General features: G+C 38.0%; 1 protein-coding gene across 1 annotated transcript in view; it reads left to right on the forward strand.

Moving 5' to 3' along the window:
• Positions 1-15650, forward strand: part of PTCD3 (pentatricopeptide repeat domain 3) — a 30483-nt gene that overhangs the window by 3141 nt on the left and 11692 nt on the right. The window contains exons 4-14 of the mRNA XM_004691600.2: positions 2965-3010; positions 4542-4610; positions 5017-5121; positions 7246-7369; positions 9202-9317; positions 10657-10730; positions 12379-12466; positions 12883-12943; positions 13168-13253; positions 13867-14011; positions 14786-14836. Of these exons, the coding sequence (XP_004691657.1) occupies positions 2965-3010; positions 4542-4610; positions 5017-5121; positions 7246-7369; positions 9202-9317; positions 10657-10730; positions 12379-12466; positions 12883-12943; positions 13168-13253; positions 13867-14011; positions 14786-14836 (965 nt within the window). The remainder of the gene's footprint in view (positions 1-2964; positions 3011-4541; positions 4611-5016; positions 5122-7245; positions 7370-9201; positions 9318-10656; positions 10731-12378; positions 12467-12882; positions 12944-13167; positions 13254-13866; positions 14012-14785; positions 14837-15650) is intronic.

The following is a 15650-nucleotide window of genomic DNA, read 5'->3' on the forward strand; positions in this document are numbered from 1 at the left end:
CCTTTGAACAATGACTGCCTATAGATAGATCTCACCCTCCGCATCTCTGGCCTGTACCCCAGTTCTATATGAATAAATAAATAAATCTTTTTAAAAAAAAAAAGTGAAGAAAATTACCAGCAGTCATACTAGTCAGAAATAAGTTTCTTAATCTGTATCATAGCACAGTATGGTTAATTTCCTACTCAAAGGATTGACTGAGCCTTTGAACAATGACTGCCTATAGATAGATCTCAAGAGACAATAGTAGTTATTTTAATGTTCTGGGATATAACTTTTTTTTTTTTTTTTTTTTTAAAGATCTATTTGTTCACGCACCTCTGGGGTATAGGCCAGAGGTGCAGGGGCGGTGAGCGGCTTCACCCGAGACAGAGTGGGGAGCAGAACAGACGGATGGATGAGGGAGCAGCAGGCGGGTTAGGAGAGGTCTGCCACGCCATGTGGTCACCTCCGGGGCAGGTGGGGATTGAACTCATGCTCAAGTGACTTTAGCTTCTTAGTGCAGTGCTTTAACCCACTGCGCCACCGGGGAGGGCCCTATAACGTTTCTTTTTTATGTCAATTTTATGTGTATAGTTTTGTAGATGTTCTGTCTTATGCTCTATTATATTTTATTATGTGAATATATTCATCTTCACTTCTGTCTTCCCTGGCCTACCTAAGAATCAAATCAAGATAAAAATAGGTATCTATCTATCTGTGCACAAGGCATTTTACTGAATGGCATTGAAGTTTTAATTATTTTTCTAGTCATCAGAATACCTATTCCTGAAACAGGTAAAATAGGGAATACATAAAAGAGCATTTGAAGGGTGTAGGCAGATGACATACATTGTTTACTTTTTTTAATACATTAGACATTATAGATCTAAGTGTACATGATCCCATACACATGTCTAGAGGCGACATAGGTTGTGATATGACCAAGAGAGGTTGAATTGGACTAGTCAAGGTGAGTTTTATTGAAAGTGTAGAATTAACTTACACCTTAAAAGGACTAAGATTATTTAACTGGCATCAGAATAACCTGAAGCTTTTGTTTAAAATGCTTATTCTTGAAATTAATTCTTACAAACCCTTACATGACACCTACAGACAGGACAGAAGGAGCAGTAAGGTCATAAAGATGTGATCATGATATATCTAGTGGTGGGAGGCCAGGTATAGTCAGACTTGTGAAAATGTTCTGTGAGTTAGAGAAAATAAGGTAGTTAACATAGAATGTTAGTTAGCAAATTATGGCCGTTTTTTTTTTTTTTTAACAACCAGTGAGCCAATAATTTTTATATCTTTTTGTAGTTGAAAACAGTTGAAAGAAGACTATAATACTTGAAGAGTTTGTGTTTCAATGTCAGTTAAAAATTTTTGGAGCACAATTTCACTCATTTGTCAGTATTGTCTATAACTACTTTTTTTATGTTTCACTTAGAACTGAGTAGTTGCAGATAGTCCATAAAGCTGAAGGTGTCTTTGTAGAGAAGGTGTGTAATCCTTGAGAGAGAGGTTCTAATTGCCAGGCTCAGGGATTTATGCATCAGATCTAGAAGAAACCATAAGGAATACAAGTTTTGTTATCTTATTTCTGGTATGAAGCATCCTGTGAGGTTGTGATTACCCAGTTCATTCAGGTGCCACAGTAGACTTTAACTTAGTCATTGTGAGTTTTCATAATATTAATGTGACATTATAAAAGCAGTGTTTCAAAGAGGTGACCTTTTGTAATTAGTTTGGGGCCCAGGTATCACTAATGCATACATAGGTAATTGAGCCCATGAAAGAAATGGATATTAAACTTTGGCCAGGTTTGCAAAGAAGAGGATGTGAACACATGGGTGTTCAAATATACTTGTTGATATGGCAGTCCATCAGAACAATAATTTAAAGAGAATTTTGCAAAAATCACAATTTAAAATGGGCATAGTTTACCAACTAGCCATTCTGGAGGCATACTTGCTTACATTCCAGAGAGTTTTGGTAGTTATAAAACATTTAAAGGAATTAGGTTTGTATGTAGAAGAATAATGCTTATATAAACATACAGAATAACAATATATGTTTTTTATGAAGGTGTATAAGAATTCCACAAATGTTTTGGAAATAATCCAAACTTAATAGGCTAGATGGGGGGTGGGTGTCATGGAGATGACAATGGACAGTTTAGCATAACCTGCAATGCTGTAATTTGTTTTTAAGAAAGATTTATTAACATTTTTAAAATAACTTAAGTAATCTGAGTATCATAATTTTGTCATTGGCATTTGTTTATTATGTTAGATGTGTAATTTTGATGATTTCAATATGTAAAATTTAGAGACCATCTATGTCAGTGAATGTGTTCTTGCTAAAATTATATAAATGTAACTTTAAAAAACAAAGTTCAACAGAAATTATTCCATTGAAACTTCCTTTTTGGTAGGTCAGTAGACCTACCATAGGCCCAGTGGACATCTGGTCTGAAACTCTTTTAAAGGGTCTGTTTGGAAGGTTCTAAGCCATATTGGTACATCAGAATCATCTGGGAACTTGCTAAGAATCATGGTACTTGGAGGTTCTTCTTCAATATATCCAAAGTGCGACTTGTGGTTTATTCACATCAATAGTGGAATTAAGAACCACCAATTAAGAGTATCCCAAGAAGTTTCAGAAAATGCATAGGGGAATGGCTAAGAGGATGTACGATGTAGGACAGGTGAGGATGTAAATCACTGGCGCAGGGTAGGGTATTTTTACATTGACCAGAGAGGGTAGACAGAACATCATAGGAATGTGTACCAAGCACCTTTAGGCAAAAGACTAGATGGTTTTCCTATTTTCTAACTTCTGGTTGTTCTAGTTATCTTGAGAGAACCAGCTTCATTTAGGACCAGAATTTTTTAACTGACCAATCCATTCTGAGAGTGGAATCACTTGTTGGCTTTGTGTGAAAAGACCTAATGAAGGTTAACTTGTGATTCTCATTCTTAGGGATAAAGTGGCTGTTCTTCAGGCACTTGCGTCCACAGTAAATAGGGTAAGTAAGAATATAGGGTTTATGTATATATCGCTCAACTAATAATACACTTAGTGTTCATACCTCTTCATTATCCAAAACTTAACTGTTGTGGATCTAGAACGTTTAAAGTGAATACCCTGGGCCTGATTAGGATATTAAAGCCTTGGCATAGTTCCATGTGTTTTGTCTCCAAATTCATTATTTTTCTCGTACAATAATACTATTGATCATTAAACTTCCAGCAAGAGAATTGTCTGCCAGGAAAACTCACTAGGGACTGGAGTTTTTTTGGTAATCTGGTTACAAAGACAACTCTATCAGACTCTCAAAAGGGAAGCAGGTATTTAGCATAAACCACAATGTCCAACTGTGTCATATTGAATCCATTTTTATTGGAAATGGTGGGAACGGTGCCAGAATCTACCTTCCCAGACGCCAACCTTGCAAAAATAGGCCTTTCTAAGAAATTTCAGACTTGTTAGCTCTATTCTACACGATTTTAAAATTGTGACCATATTACCAACATATATCCTGTATTATAATTACTTCCACTTCTTACAGAACCATTTCACTTTTATGCTTAGAATGCAAAAGTAACTTCTCTTGTCATAATTGGGGTTAAAAACAAGTCTCTATGAAGCCTCCTAAGAACCTACACAATCGCATACACATTATATGGTATCTCACACAGACGCTTTCTTCTGTGTCTGCCCACAGCCCTTATAATGAATTCCCTGCTCTCTTTCTTGCTTACTACTCTAGGCCTCCTAGCAAGTTCTGTTTCTTTCCAGGCACATACTTGCCACTTGGCTTTTATGTTTGGAATGTATGTTTAATGTTTATGTTTGAAATGTTTAATGCATGGAATACCTTTCCCTCCGATAGTCTCTTTCCTTTATTACCTTTCCTGATATTTTCTGAAACTTTTTCTCCTTTTTTCTACTATTGTTTTGTTTTGCATAGTAATCTTTTAACTTACTAAAGTATTTAAGGTCTATCAGGAGGTGGGATTTTTGTCAGCTCCCTATTAACTGGAAAGTTGTTTGATTAAATCATAAGAGGTACTCAATAATATTGACGAGATGAATATTAACTAAAGCATTGGCAGTTGGGATAAGGGACAGTGGAGGGAGGGGTATTAAGGAGCTGATTGGCCAAACTTGTGACAGGTTCCTTGAGTAGAAATAATGGAAAGGATCTTTGGGTTGGAGTGCAGAGTGGCTGCAGATTGCTTCGAAGTGCTGTGCTTTAACCCCTTGTGCCACCAGGGAAGGCCCTACCCAGAGTTTAGAAAGCAGTATCCTCTCATGATAGATTCAGATTTTAAGGAGTGGGATCTGTACCACTGTTTTAAGTTGTGCATAATTATTACCAAGTGTTGCAAAACTGAAAATCAGGATAGGTGTTGGTTTTTTTATACATATACACTAATTTAAAAATGTATTTTTCTGCACATTAATAATTAAAACTCAGAATTTTTATCCTCATAAAATTTGCAAGGTTCTCATACTAAAAATCAAGCCAAAGAGACTTTGTGTCTTCCCCACAGGATGCTACAGCTCTCCCTTATGTATTTCATGATGATCCTTACCTGATACCAACATCCTCTGTGGAATCTGTGAGTATTTTCAAGTAATCTTTCTAGTTTTAAGTTTAATATTGCTGGTTTGAGTAAAAGAGTTTGTGATATAAATTATAAATAGAACCTTTGAAAAGTTAACTTCTCTCAAAAACTTTTAGAGACTGGCTGTGGAGAGAGTTTTTGGTTTTGCTTTGTAATACCACCACTTGGCTCAAATGCATAGGTTTCCTATAGCTCAGACTATAGATAAGAACTGAAATTTTACACACAGTAGCAAGGGTGGATATTACATAATTAAATTTCTAATTAGTTTTCTGTGAACTGTGATACATATTTTTTAAGTGGGGGGTGTGTGTGAGTGAGAGTGAGGGATGTGATTTTGATATTTTGTATCGTAGTGCTTTCATAGAAACACCGGTATCTAATCTTTTTCTTCATATAGCGTTCATTTTTACTAGCAAAGAAGTCTGGGGAGAATGCAGCCAAGTTTATTATTAATTCACATCCCAAATATTTTCAGAAGGACATAGCTGAACCTCATATACCGGTAAGGAGAGGTACTGATTTTCAGATAATACTGTAAAAATATATGTATAAAATATATGAATCCAGATTTTAATGATTAATATTTGAGTAGCGATTTGAATGTTTCAATATTTGGGTGAAGTCTTTTAATGTGTAGCGTCACCTTTGCTCACAATATTAAGCTTTTTTAGTTTCTTCTGTGTAATTTACTTTTCATCTTTTTTACCCATTTGTTTTTCTGTGGCACCAGAATCCAATCTTTTCTCCTTTAGTTTCCTTTTCAGTTTCATTCTAGCTACTCCTTAAGTATTGATTTCTTAGATTTCCATACTCCCTTTCTCTTTCTCCTATCTGAAGATTCCTGACTCAATTACTCGAACAAAGAGGAAGAGAAAAGTTGATCTGAGAGAAGGCAAGTGTGGACAGAATGCAGATTCCTAGAGTGAACTTGTCACACGATCAAGTCACAACTGAGGCCTAGGGTCTTAGTTACATGTGAATTACTCTCCCCAAGAGCACCTACCTAAAGTTGGCCTTCCACTTGGCATTCTTGAGTATCAAAGAAGAGATTCCTCTACTTTGAAATCTGAAATATTTCTCCAGCTTCCTCGTTGTTCTGTAGTCACGAAGCGTGGGTATTTGTGCAATGCCTGCTGTCAGTTGGATATTGTACTTAGTGCTTTCATACAGATCTGCTTGCCCTTCTTGAATTTATTAATGGAAATAGTAACCCCAAATTTACTGTCTAAAAGCTGATCCCTTTCATATTCCCTACTCCCCAAAACACAAACCCAGACACATCCCTTATGCTTCTTAAGCAGTGATTCCTGCTACTGATAATTTAGGAAGCCAATGCCTTTGCATGGATTAAAATATTGAAATCCTGAACTAGACAGTGGCAGAAGCAGAACAATGATTTGTCCCCTTCTCCTACCTCCCTTTCAAAGTGCTTGGCTCGCTTTACCTTGAACCATCCCAAGTCGGCCCTGCCTCTAGGGCAGACTGCACCTGTTACCTCTACGATATGTCATTAGCCATTCATCTGTAGCCTACTTATTTCCTAATTTGCTTTCTCCTTTAGTCTTTAGTAAGTGCCTTGAGGTATTGTCACTTTCTGTATCCCCAGTGCCTAACTTAGTACCTGATGTAAAGTAGAAGGCATGCACACATACATGATTAAATAGCTGAGCTAAAATCATCTTCTCTTGATGCTGTTAAATACTTGAAGTGAAAGAACCATCAAGAATGAAAATTTCTGCTTTAGAAAGCAGGTATACGCTAGCACTTTTTTTTTTTTAAGATTTATTTATTTGTACAGAACTGGGGTACAGGCCAGAGATGCGAAGGGTGAGAGGATTCACCAGAGAGTGGGGAGCAGAACAGACAGATCAACGAAGTACACTGCTGAAGGGAGCAGCGGACGGGTCAGGAGAGGTCTGCCACGCCATGTGGTCACCTCCGGGGCAGGCGGGGATCGAACTCATGCGGAAGTGGCTTAAGCTTCTTTGTGCTGTGCTTTAACCCGCTGCGCCACCAGGGAGGGCCACGCTAGCACTTTTAACCAAGATTAGAAGGAAAAGAGGAAGAACTATGGTTTTAGCAGGAAAAATGTTTAGTTTTAAGTTGGGAAATGAAGTTGGAAATGGGATTCTTCAGATATGCATTAAATATTTGTTTGGATCTCTTTTAAAGATTCATTTATTTATGCATATAATAGTGGGGGTGGATATAGGTGAGAGAATTCACCAGAGACAGAGTGGGGAGGTAGGGAGCAGAACAGGCAGATACACTGGAATATACTGCAGAAGGGAGCAGTGGATGAGACAGGAGAGGTCTGCTGCACCATGTGGGTCGTCAGCTCCCTGGCCAGGGCTCCAGTTTGTGCTGCAGCAGCTGCTGATAGCTTCATAGTGCTGACATAACCCTGCACCAGAGAGGCCCGTGTTTTGGATGCTTTTGAATTCTCCCTCCTAAGGAATGTAGGAGATAACCTTCAATAATCCTGAAAATAAAGTGGTGTTGGTTTTATGAAATATAGAACAGTGGAGTCTGGTTTAGGTATGTTGGTGATAGAAAAGTTTTTCCTACTCAGTTATCCTTTCACCTTTACCTGTTTATACTGATGCTAGCCATCTTGTTTCCCCAGTGTTTAATGCCTGAGTACTTTGAACCTCAGATTGAAGATATAAGTGAAGATGCTCTGAAAGAAAGAATCAGGCTCAAAAAAGTCAAAGCTTCTGTGGACATGTTTGATCAGCTCTTGCAAGCAGGTGACTAGGTTCATTTAAAACCCCTCTGGGAACTTGAGCTTGCCGGTGGCTCTAGTTACATGATCCAGTTAGTTGTCAGTAAAAGTTACCAGTACATCTGTAGTTAATCTGCCTCTTAACCATGTTTATATTTTTAATAGTGTAATAAAATTTCCTGCTCAGCTTTACTTTTTAAAATTATACCTTGGATAGAGTTGCAACTTTGTTAGTTTCTTGTTCTTTTTTTATGGTATAATGGGTTGATTATATATTATGTAGCCACTCTTTAGCCTCTCTTTTTAACAGGTATGTACATAACTATTCTTATTTTTTATACTCTTTTAAGTGTGCCTAGAAGGCACATAATGGACAAGAAGGAAAATTTTACAAAAGGAGAATCAGTAAATTATGGGAAGGAAAATGTAGTAAATCTGCCTGCTTGTTCTTGTTCTGGCATTAATAAGCCTGTGATTTTGAGAAGAAAAAATCACTTAGTTCTTCAGAGCTTCTGTCTCTTAAACTACTCTTTTACCCTCTGAATTTGCTCTGGATGACCCTCCAGGGGTAGAGCTCTAACATGCATGGCTCATGAACTGCTGTGAGAATGTACCTGTAATAACACTGAAGGCTGCTGCATTGTTTAAATTTATGGAATACAGAGTGCTGTTTAGTAATAGAGTATAAAATTCACTCAAACATACAAGAAGTAGAAACTGGACTGAATTAACCCATACAATTTTGAACAAAAGAAGAAACATTCGGAGAAAGCTGTGTTTGATTTTAGAATTTTGTAGCCAATTCCTGTACCAGGTATATAGATAAATTACTGATGCAAATTATACTGTAGGCAGACTTTTCCCCTCTGCTTGTTGAATAAACATCTGGTGTACGTTTTCATTAAAGTTCTTAGTACTAATACTTAATTTTCCTTTGGTTCTGTACACTGTGAATGTAAATGGGGGTGCATTCAGAATAAACATTTGTACAGACAGTTGTATCAGGTCCAAAACCCAGAATCATAGAAGGGAAGCATTTTTATGTCAAGCCACAGTAAGTTCCAAGCACTTTGCTAGGTATTTCATAGGCTTAATTCAACAACAGCTTATAGTTTGAACTAGAACTAGCTTTATTGCTACTTTTAAAAAGGAGACTTGACTATAAATTTTCAAGGTAACACAGCTCTAGAATGATAACACTCTATAGCCTGGGTCCTCTTCACTTTGTCATCCTTTTTTTTTTCCTGGGTTTTTAAATTTCTTGATGAATGTGTTTATTAGTTACGTTTTCTTTAGGGAAAAAAGTTACTTTTAAAGCACTAAGTTATATTTCATTTATTTCTGTTCATTTTTTTTCTGTGTCAAGATGAGAGTATCATGTTTTGAGTAATTTTAAAGACTACCTACCATATTTGGACATTTATACTAGCATTTCTATGCAAGGATTTCAGGCCTAGATCCAAATGGAGTAGTTCTTGCATTTTTAAAAAGGGTCAGGGGTGCTAAGTGGCATTATTTGCAGTGTTCAGTTTGAAGAGAAAAGTTAAAACCATAAACATAAAGTAAGGACGGACAGAATCAGGCTTCGTGTTGGATTTTAAATCTTTTATTGCAAGCCACATGGCTAATACGGTTTATATTCTTGCCTGCATCCACCAGGTAATGTGGAATGAATATTCTGTATATTGATAAAATGGTTCGGTGGTGCTGAATAGGTAGCCAAAAAGCCACAGCTCACACAAAATGTGAGAAGTTTTAAGTTAGTTAAGGGGTTGTAGTTTTTCAGTGTCTTTATACCTTTCTTTGTATAGTTCTTCGATATCAAAACATTTCCCCTTTATTCACTCCTACCCACAGGAACCACTGTATCTCTGGAAACAACCAACAGTCTCTTGGATTTGTTATGTTACTATGGTGACCAAGAACCCTCAGCTGAGTATCATTTTCAGCAACGTGAACAATCAGAGGACTTGGTAATGACTTTTGGCAGTGATTTTAAGTTTCTCTTGATAGCAATATCGTCTCAGAGTTAAGGCAGGTTCTTGTGCCATGTGTTAGGGAGGTAAAGTTTTATTCTGAGGTGTGATGTGGTCTTGATAACAGGTGGTATGGAATAAGAGAGGAATTTGAACAAGTGTTTTAATCTGGTTTCCTTTGTTTTAATCTTGCTTATACCACATGTAGACAAAGCTTGGGCCAGACAAGTTTGGGCAGGCTGCTTTGTTGCTATTTATAGTGACAGTATGGTGTGGAATGACATTAGACCTCTGATATTTACAATTTAGGCAGCCTGAGTGAGCCCCTTTCCTGGGTTAGTGTTGTGCCAAAGGCTGGCATGTATGTACTGCTGGCAGCCTTTTTCTAAACCCATTTCATTTTCAGAAATAGATCCCTAGGAAACCTTTGATCAGGTGAACAAAGATGTTTATGTGATATTTGTCATGATCCTCATACTTAGAAATTTGAAAATCTTGGAAGTAAGAGCTAGATGTCCAGTAGTCAGTCAGTTGTAAATGTGTCATGCGGGTATTGAGGGTATTAGTGTAGGTGTGCATGTGTTGTTCCCTTGTATTAAAAAAATTTCAGATATGTAAGGAAGAAAACCAGTGTTTTTTGGTAATGGGGTTAATGGGCGTTTTCTTTGGGTATAGCTTTTCTCATCTTTGCCACTAAATGTGATCACTTATACAAAGTAATTAAATCTTTCAAAGTGTATAGGCAGTGGCTGTTGTCCTGCCCTACTTTTCCAGAATATCTCCTAGATCCTGAGGAGATCTGACTGACTCTGTTACCCTCTTGCCCATTACAGAGCTGTCCCTGACCTGGGCAACATCAGCCTCACCCCAGAGTTTGGTTTATAAATACAGGGCAAGATTTAGGTTTGTTTTGTTTTTTTTTTTTTTTTTTTTTAAATCATGGTTTGTATTGGGATAATGCTAGGACACCAGCTGTATTCCATACCAAGATAGGTTGTCTTCTGTTGCTTTTATCTTAATGAATACTGCATGGGTCAAGGCAGATGTAGCCTCTGAGGGAGCAGGTAAATTATTTGGATTTCCTTTCACCCTTGCTGGGCTGAGCTGTACAGAGTAGCCCATCACCATGCTGCCAGTTGTTGATGCAAGGGCCAGTTTGACTTTTCATGAACTGTAAGTATGCTGACTTAAGTCTTTACTGGGTTACCTATTTTTTTTGTTTGAACTGTTATTTTTTCCCCAAAAGTTTTCTTTGAATTCTTGATTTGTATAATATGACTAGGAAAATGCATTTTATTATCATGTTTTTGTTTCTTTTGATGATGGCTCATTTCAGGAAGAGACCACAGAGGAAAACCGTGAGAAACCTAAGAAGGCAGCTTCACATCAGTCACATGGTGTTATTTGGCGGTATGTTACATAGAACCTTATGCTCTGGTTTCTTTCCTTTTTTTTCTTTTTTTTTTTTTAAGATTATTTATGCATACAGAACTGGGGTACAGGCCAGAAGTGCAGGGGCAAAAAGAGGATTCGCCAGAGACAGAGTGGGGAGCAGAACAGGCAGATTATCAAAGTACAGTGCTGAGGGGAGCAGCGGGCAGGTCAGGAGAGGTCTGCCACGCCATGTGGTCACCTTCGGGGCAGGATCGAACTCATGCTAAAGTGGTGTTCGCTTCTTAGTGCTGTGCTTTAACCTGCTGTGACACCAGGGAGGGCCCCTACTCTGGCTTCTTAATGGTGCATGGAATGTTCCCTCCAACCTCTGGAAAATAATGTGATCTTGTGATAATCTAAAATAGTTTGTAGTGTGCTATCTAAGTGCTGCAATTGGCACTCATGTGTTTAGACTTTGTGCATATGATCTTTACCCTGACCAGAAGCAAAAATTAACACTTGATTTTTTCCCATTTAACATCTGTGCAGCCTTCATGTGGCATAATTTAACAGTTTGGTCAGTAGTCCGACCTTGTAGTTATTGAATTCTAAAGTATTCAATATCTTTGATTACACAAGAATTCATAGATACTAGAATGTAGTTCTAAAGTTCTAAGTTAAAAGTACTAACCAGGAAACGTAAGTATTCAGCACTTCTGAACAAAAGAACAATAGCATTTAATGCTGGAGAATAAACTTAGTTTAAATAAACTGAGCAGTATTGGCTTTTAAAAAAGGTATTTTGGCCCTCCCTGGTGGCGCAGCAGGTTAAAGCACTGCACTGAGAAGCTAAAGCCACTTCCGCATGAGTTCGATTCCCGCCTGCCCCGGAGGAGACCACATGGCGTGGCAGACCTCTCCTGACCCGCCCCACTGCTCCCCTCAGCAGTGTACTTCGTTGATCTGCCTGTTCTGCTCCCCACTCTGTCTCTGGTGAAGTCTCTCACTGCCCCTGAGTCTCTGGCCTGTACCCCAGTTCTGTATGTACAAATAAATAAATCTTTAAAAAAAAAAAAAAAAGGTATTTTACTTGTGTTTAGGGAGAAGAAAAGCTGCCATTAATACTTAAAGTCAGTTTTGATAAATTAAAAAGATTTTAGTAAATTTTGAATAATTTCATGTACTAGATAAGTACATAGACTTTAGAATGCCATCCTGGCGCAGCTACTGGTTCTATGGGATTTCCAAGATGCATTGGTAAGAGGGAAAAGTTAGTATAACTTGGTACCTTTATTTTTAATAAATGTGTTGTAAATGTGATGATAGAATGTAGCAACTTTCAGGAGACACTACTTGTCTGGTTGCCCCTCAGGAATTGTGTATGATTGAGTGGTGTGAAGAAACTTTACAGTGGGTCCTGTTTATGTATGGGTCAGTACCTTGAATACATATTTATTTTTCACAAAACTTGCTGTTCAGTGTTGGTTCCACCTTTTAGTTGTAAATCCTTGGATAACTGTTTGAGTCTTAGGTGTTCTGGTTTTTGAATGACAACCATACTTCCCTATTTGGTGGCAGTATTTTTTTGAAATTACATGCCTGAAGTGCTTATCACCGTGCCTGGACTATTATAAACTCTCAATAAATTGTATTCCCTGGTTCACATTTACTCTCTTGTGTCCAGAGCAAAAAACAATGCTGAAAGGATCTTTGCTCTAATGCCAGAGAAAAATGCACACTCCTACTGCACCATGATCCGTGGAATGGTGAAGGTAAGTAACACTTGTTTTCTTTTACTTCTTGAATTTTATCTTAGCTTTCACTAAATCAGGGGCTCTCAACCTTAGCACTATTGACAAGATACTTGTCAATGAGACAAGGTAATTTCTTGTTGTGAGGGCTTCCCTGGGCACTGTAGGATGGCAAGTAGCTCCCTAGCCTCCACCTGCGTGTGCCAGTAGTAAGCCTCACCACCAGCCCTTAGTTGTGACCAAAAAAAGTCTCCAGGATGTTAGTTGAAAAGCACAGATGTAGAGAACCACTGCACTAAAGTATAAACTTCATGAGGCCACCGGGACATTGTTTTGTTCACACTGTATTCTCAAGAACATCCCTAGAAACAAGTATGCAGATTTTTCTTAAATGAACACATTTGGTGATGCTGACTTTATCTCCTTAACTTTTCCAGCACCGAGCTCCTGTGCAGGCATTAAAGTTATATGCTGAATTATTAAACAACAGACTCCGTGGTAAGTGCCTTTGGAGAAGTCCCCTTGCTGCCTTTGTTTTCTTCACTAAGGAATTTGTGAAATCCTTGAGTCTTGCCTCAGTCACTGGCTCACATTGAAGCAGGAATAGAAATCCAGAAAAATGAGTGGTTTTCTGGTTTTGTGGCCATTAGCAATGGGCCAAGAGCAAGCCCATTAATCTGTAACCCCAAATTTTGTTAAAAGTAGGTTTTTTGCTTTTGTAGCTGATGTATACACCTTCAATGCATTGATAGAAGCAACAGCATTGATGACGAATGAGAAATTTGAGGAAAAGTGGAATAACATACTAGTAAGTATATTATACCTTCGTTTTCTCTGTAGGCCCAAAAGCGTTTTACTGTAGTTATGTGGGAGTGGAGATAGCATTCAGTGAGCATCTTACGTGGCTGTCTATTCAGATGGGGTTACTTGCTCACTGCTTTTTCAGTAATTCTGTGGTTGAAATAGTTGTGTCTTAACGTAAGGAGAAAAGCTAAATTCAGAGCATTCAGCTAGAACTGAGGAAGATCTGAGTTGTTTTGTTCACTTTTTTCACATATAAGTGTGTTTGAGAAATTTTTATCATGTATGATTACAAAATGAAATTACTGGATTAGAGTAATCTAAGGATAGGGACATATTTTTAAACCATACTGCTTATTTTAAAACACACACACTGTCCATTCTAGTCTGTTCTTTTGCTTAAGACTCACAGGCAGGGATTAAAGACAGTATGTGGAGTGTGGTGACTGGAGGGTCTTCTAAAGGCAACAGTGCTAACTTGCTGACATGACTATAAAATTGGGAATGTATATGTTAACTTGCTAAAAACATAGCCAGAGAAACATTCTTTTCTTAGCATGTAATATTATCTACTCAGCAATACAACAACAAAAATAATTAACTACCTCCTATTAATTTAGGAACTACTGAAACAAATGGTTGCTCAGAAAGTAAAACCAAATCTACAGACTTTTAATACCATTCTGAAATGTCTCCGGAGATTTTACGCATTTGGAAAATTGCCAGCTTTACAGACCTTACGTGAAATGAAAGCTATTGGAATAGGTGAGGCTGTGTTCTGAAAAATGAGTCTGCTGACCAGAGGTTTCAGGTCCAGAGAAGCAACAAAGAGACCATAAGCGCTTTATTATCTTTATGTGTTGGAAATTTCATTTCAGTCATTTGGCATACTTAGTGACATGTACTGACTAGAGTGGGAGCCCCTTTAGCTTCATATTCTTTATAGTCAGTGGCAATGATTGTGGTAGCATTTTAGGTGCTTTTTCTTGATTCCGAGAGCTGTTCATTTTGACGTCGCTTAGTTTTAAATCCAATGGTAATTTGTATACTAGGTTTTTTAGCTCAAATGTGTACAGTGCTGTGGTTCTCTACATCTATGCTTTAAGCCAAATGACGTCCTGAGAATCTGGTCATGACCAGGGGATGCTGGTGAGGTTTACTACTGGCACAAGACGGGTGGAGACCAGGGAGCTACTCGCCATCCTATAGCGCACTGGGAAGCCCCAACAAGAAATTACCTTGTCTCATTGACAGTTTATATATTTTTCAGTCATTGCTTTACTAAAAGTTATTTTGGGAACTCACTTCAGTATGCTTTAGTTATAGGTCTGGATTTGTAAAAATGATTGAATCTTTGATACCTTTTCATCCTTCACATTAGCCAAATGAGCTGGGAAATGTCTTCCCAAGAAAAAGTATATCACCTTTTACTTAAATACCAATATCACTATGTTCTTAATTCAGTATGCCTAGGTAATTTGGATAGCCGTGTTTGACTTGTTTTCTTTCTTTTTTTTCCTGTCCACTTGGTTATTTGAGAACCCTCGCTTGCAACATATCACTATGTTATTCAGCTCTTTTACCAACATGGTATGTATGAGGTTATGTTCATATAGTAGAAAGGTAACCCTGTCACCTTAAGTTATGTAATTATGTTACCCTCTCTGCATATGAATGAAGAATAGAGCATTCACAAATTTATATTAGCCTACAGCCTAAGTTATTCTTGAGGTAATAATCTTTGTTGATGTAAAACTTGAGCTGGAGTGAAGTCAGAGTACTAGTAATATAGGTATATAATTAAAAATGATAAGAACTTGGCCCTCCCTGGTGGCGCAGCAGGTTAAAGCACAGCACTGAGAATCTAAAAGCCGCTTCCGCATGAGTTTGATTCCCGCCTGCCCCGGAGGTGACCACATGGCGCGGCAGACCTCTCCTGACCCGCCCGCTGCTCCCCTCAGCAGTGTACTTCGTCGATCTGCTTGTTCTGTTCCCTACTCTGTCTCTGGTGAAGCCACTCGCCGCCCCTGAGCCTCTGGCCTGTACCCCAGTTCTGTATGCACAAATATTTTTTAAAAAGAAAAAAAGATAACTTGAATTTGAAGTTTTGCTCTCCAGAGCTATACAGTACAATAGCAACTAGTTGCTATAGCTATTAAAATTTAAGATTCCTCCATATTAGTGCTCATTAGCCTCATCTAAATGTCGGTTACCATATTCAGGAGTAAGAGAACATCCCAGTTTTACAGGAAGCTGTTGGATATATTGTTCCACAGTAAAGTTAACCATATTTTGAAGCCTCATTGTAGAACTTCAAGCTTCTGTCACCTGCTTTTAGGTCAGCCAGTTCTATAGGAGTTCTGTTGCTCTAAAACAAGAAACATTTGAGCTGAAAGTTCTCCTT

Source organism: Condylura cristata, unplaced genomic scaffold (genome assembly GCF_000260355.1).
Source record: "Condylura cristata isolate star-nosed mole 26May11 unplaced genomic scaffold, ConCri1.0 scaffold00031, whole genome shotgun sequence".
NCBI lineage: Eukaryota > Metazoa > Chordata > Mammalia > Eulipotyphla > Talpidae > Condylura > Condylura cristata.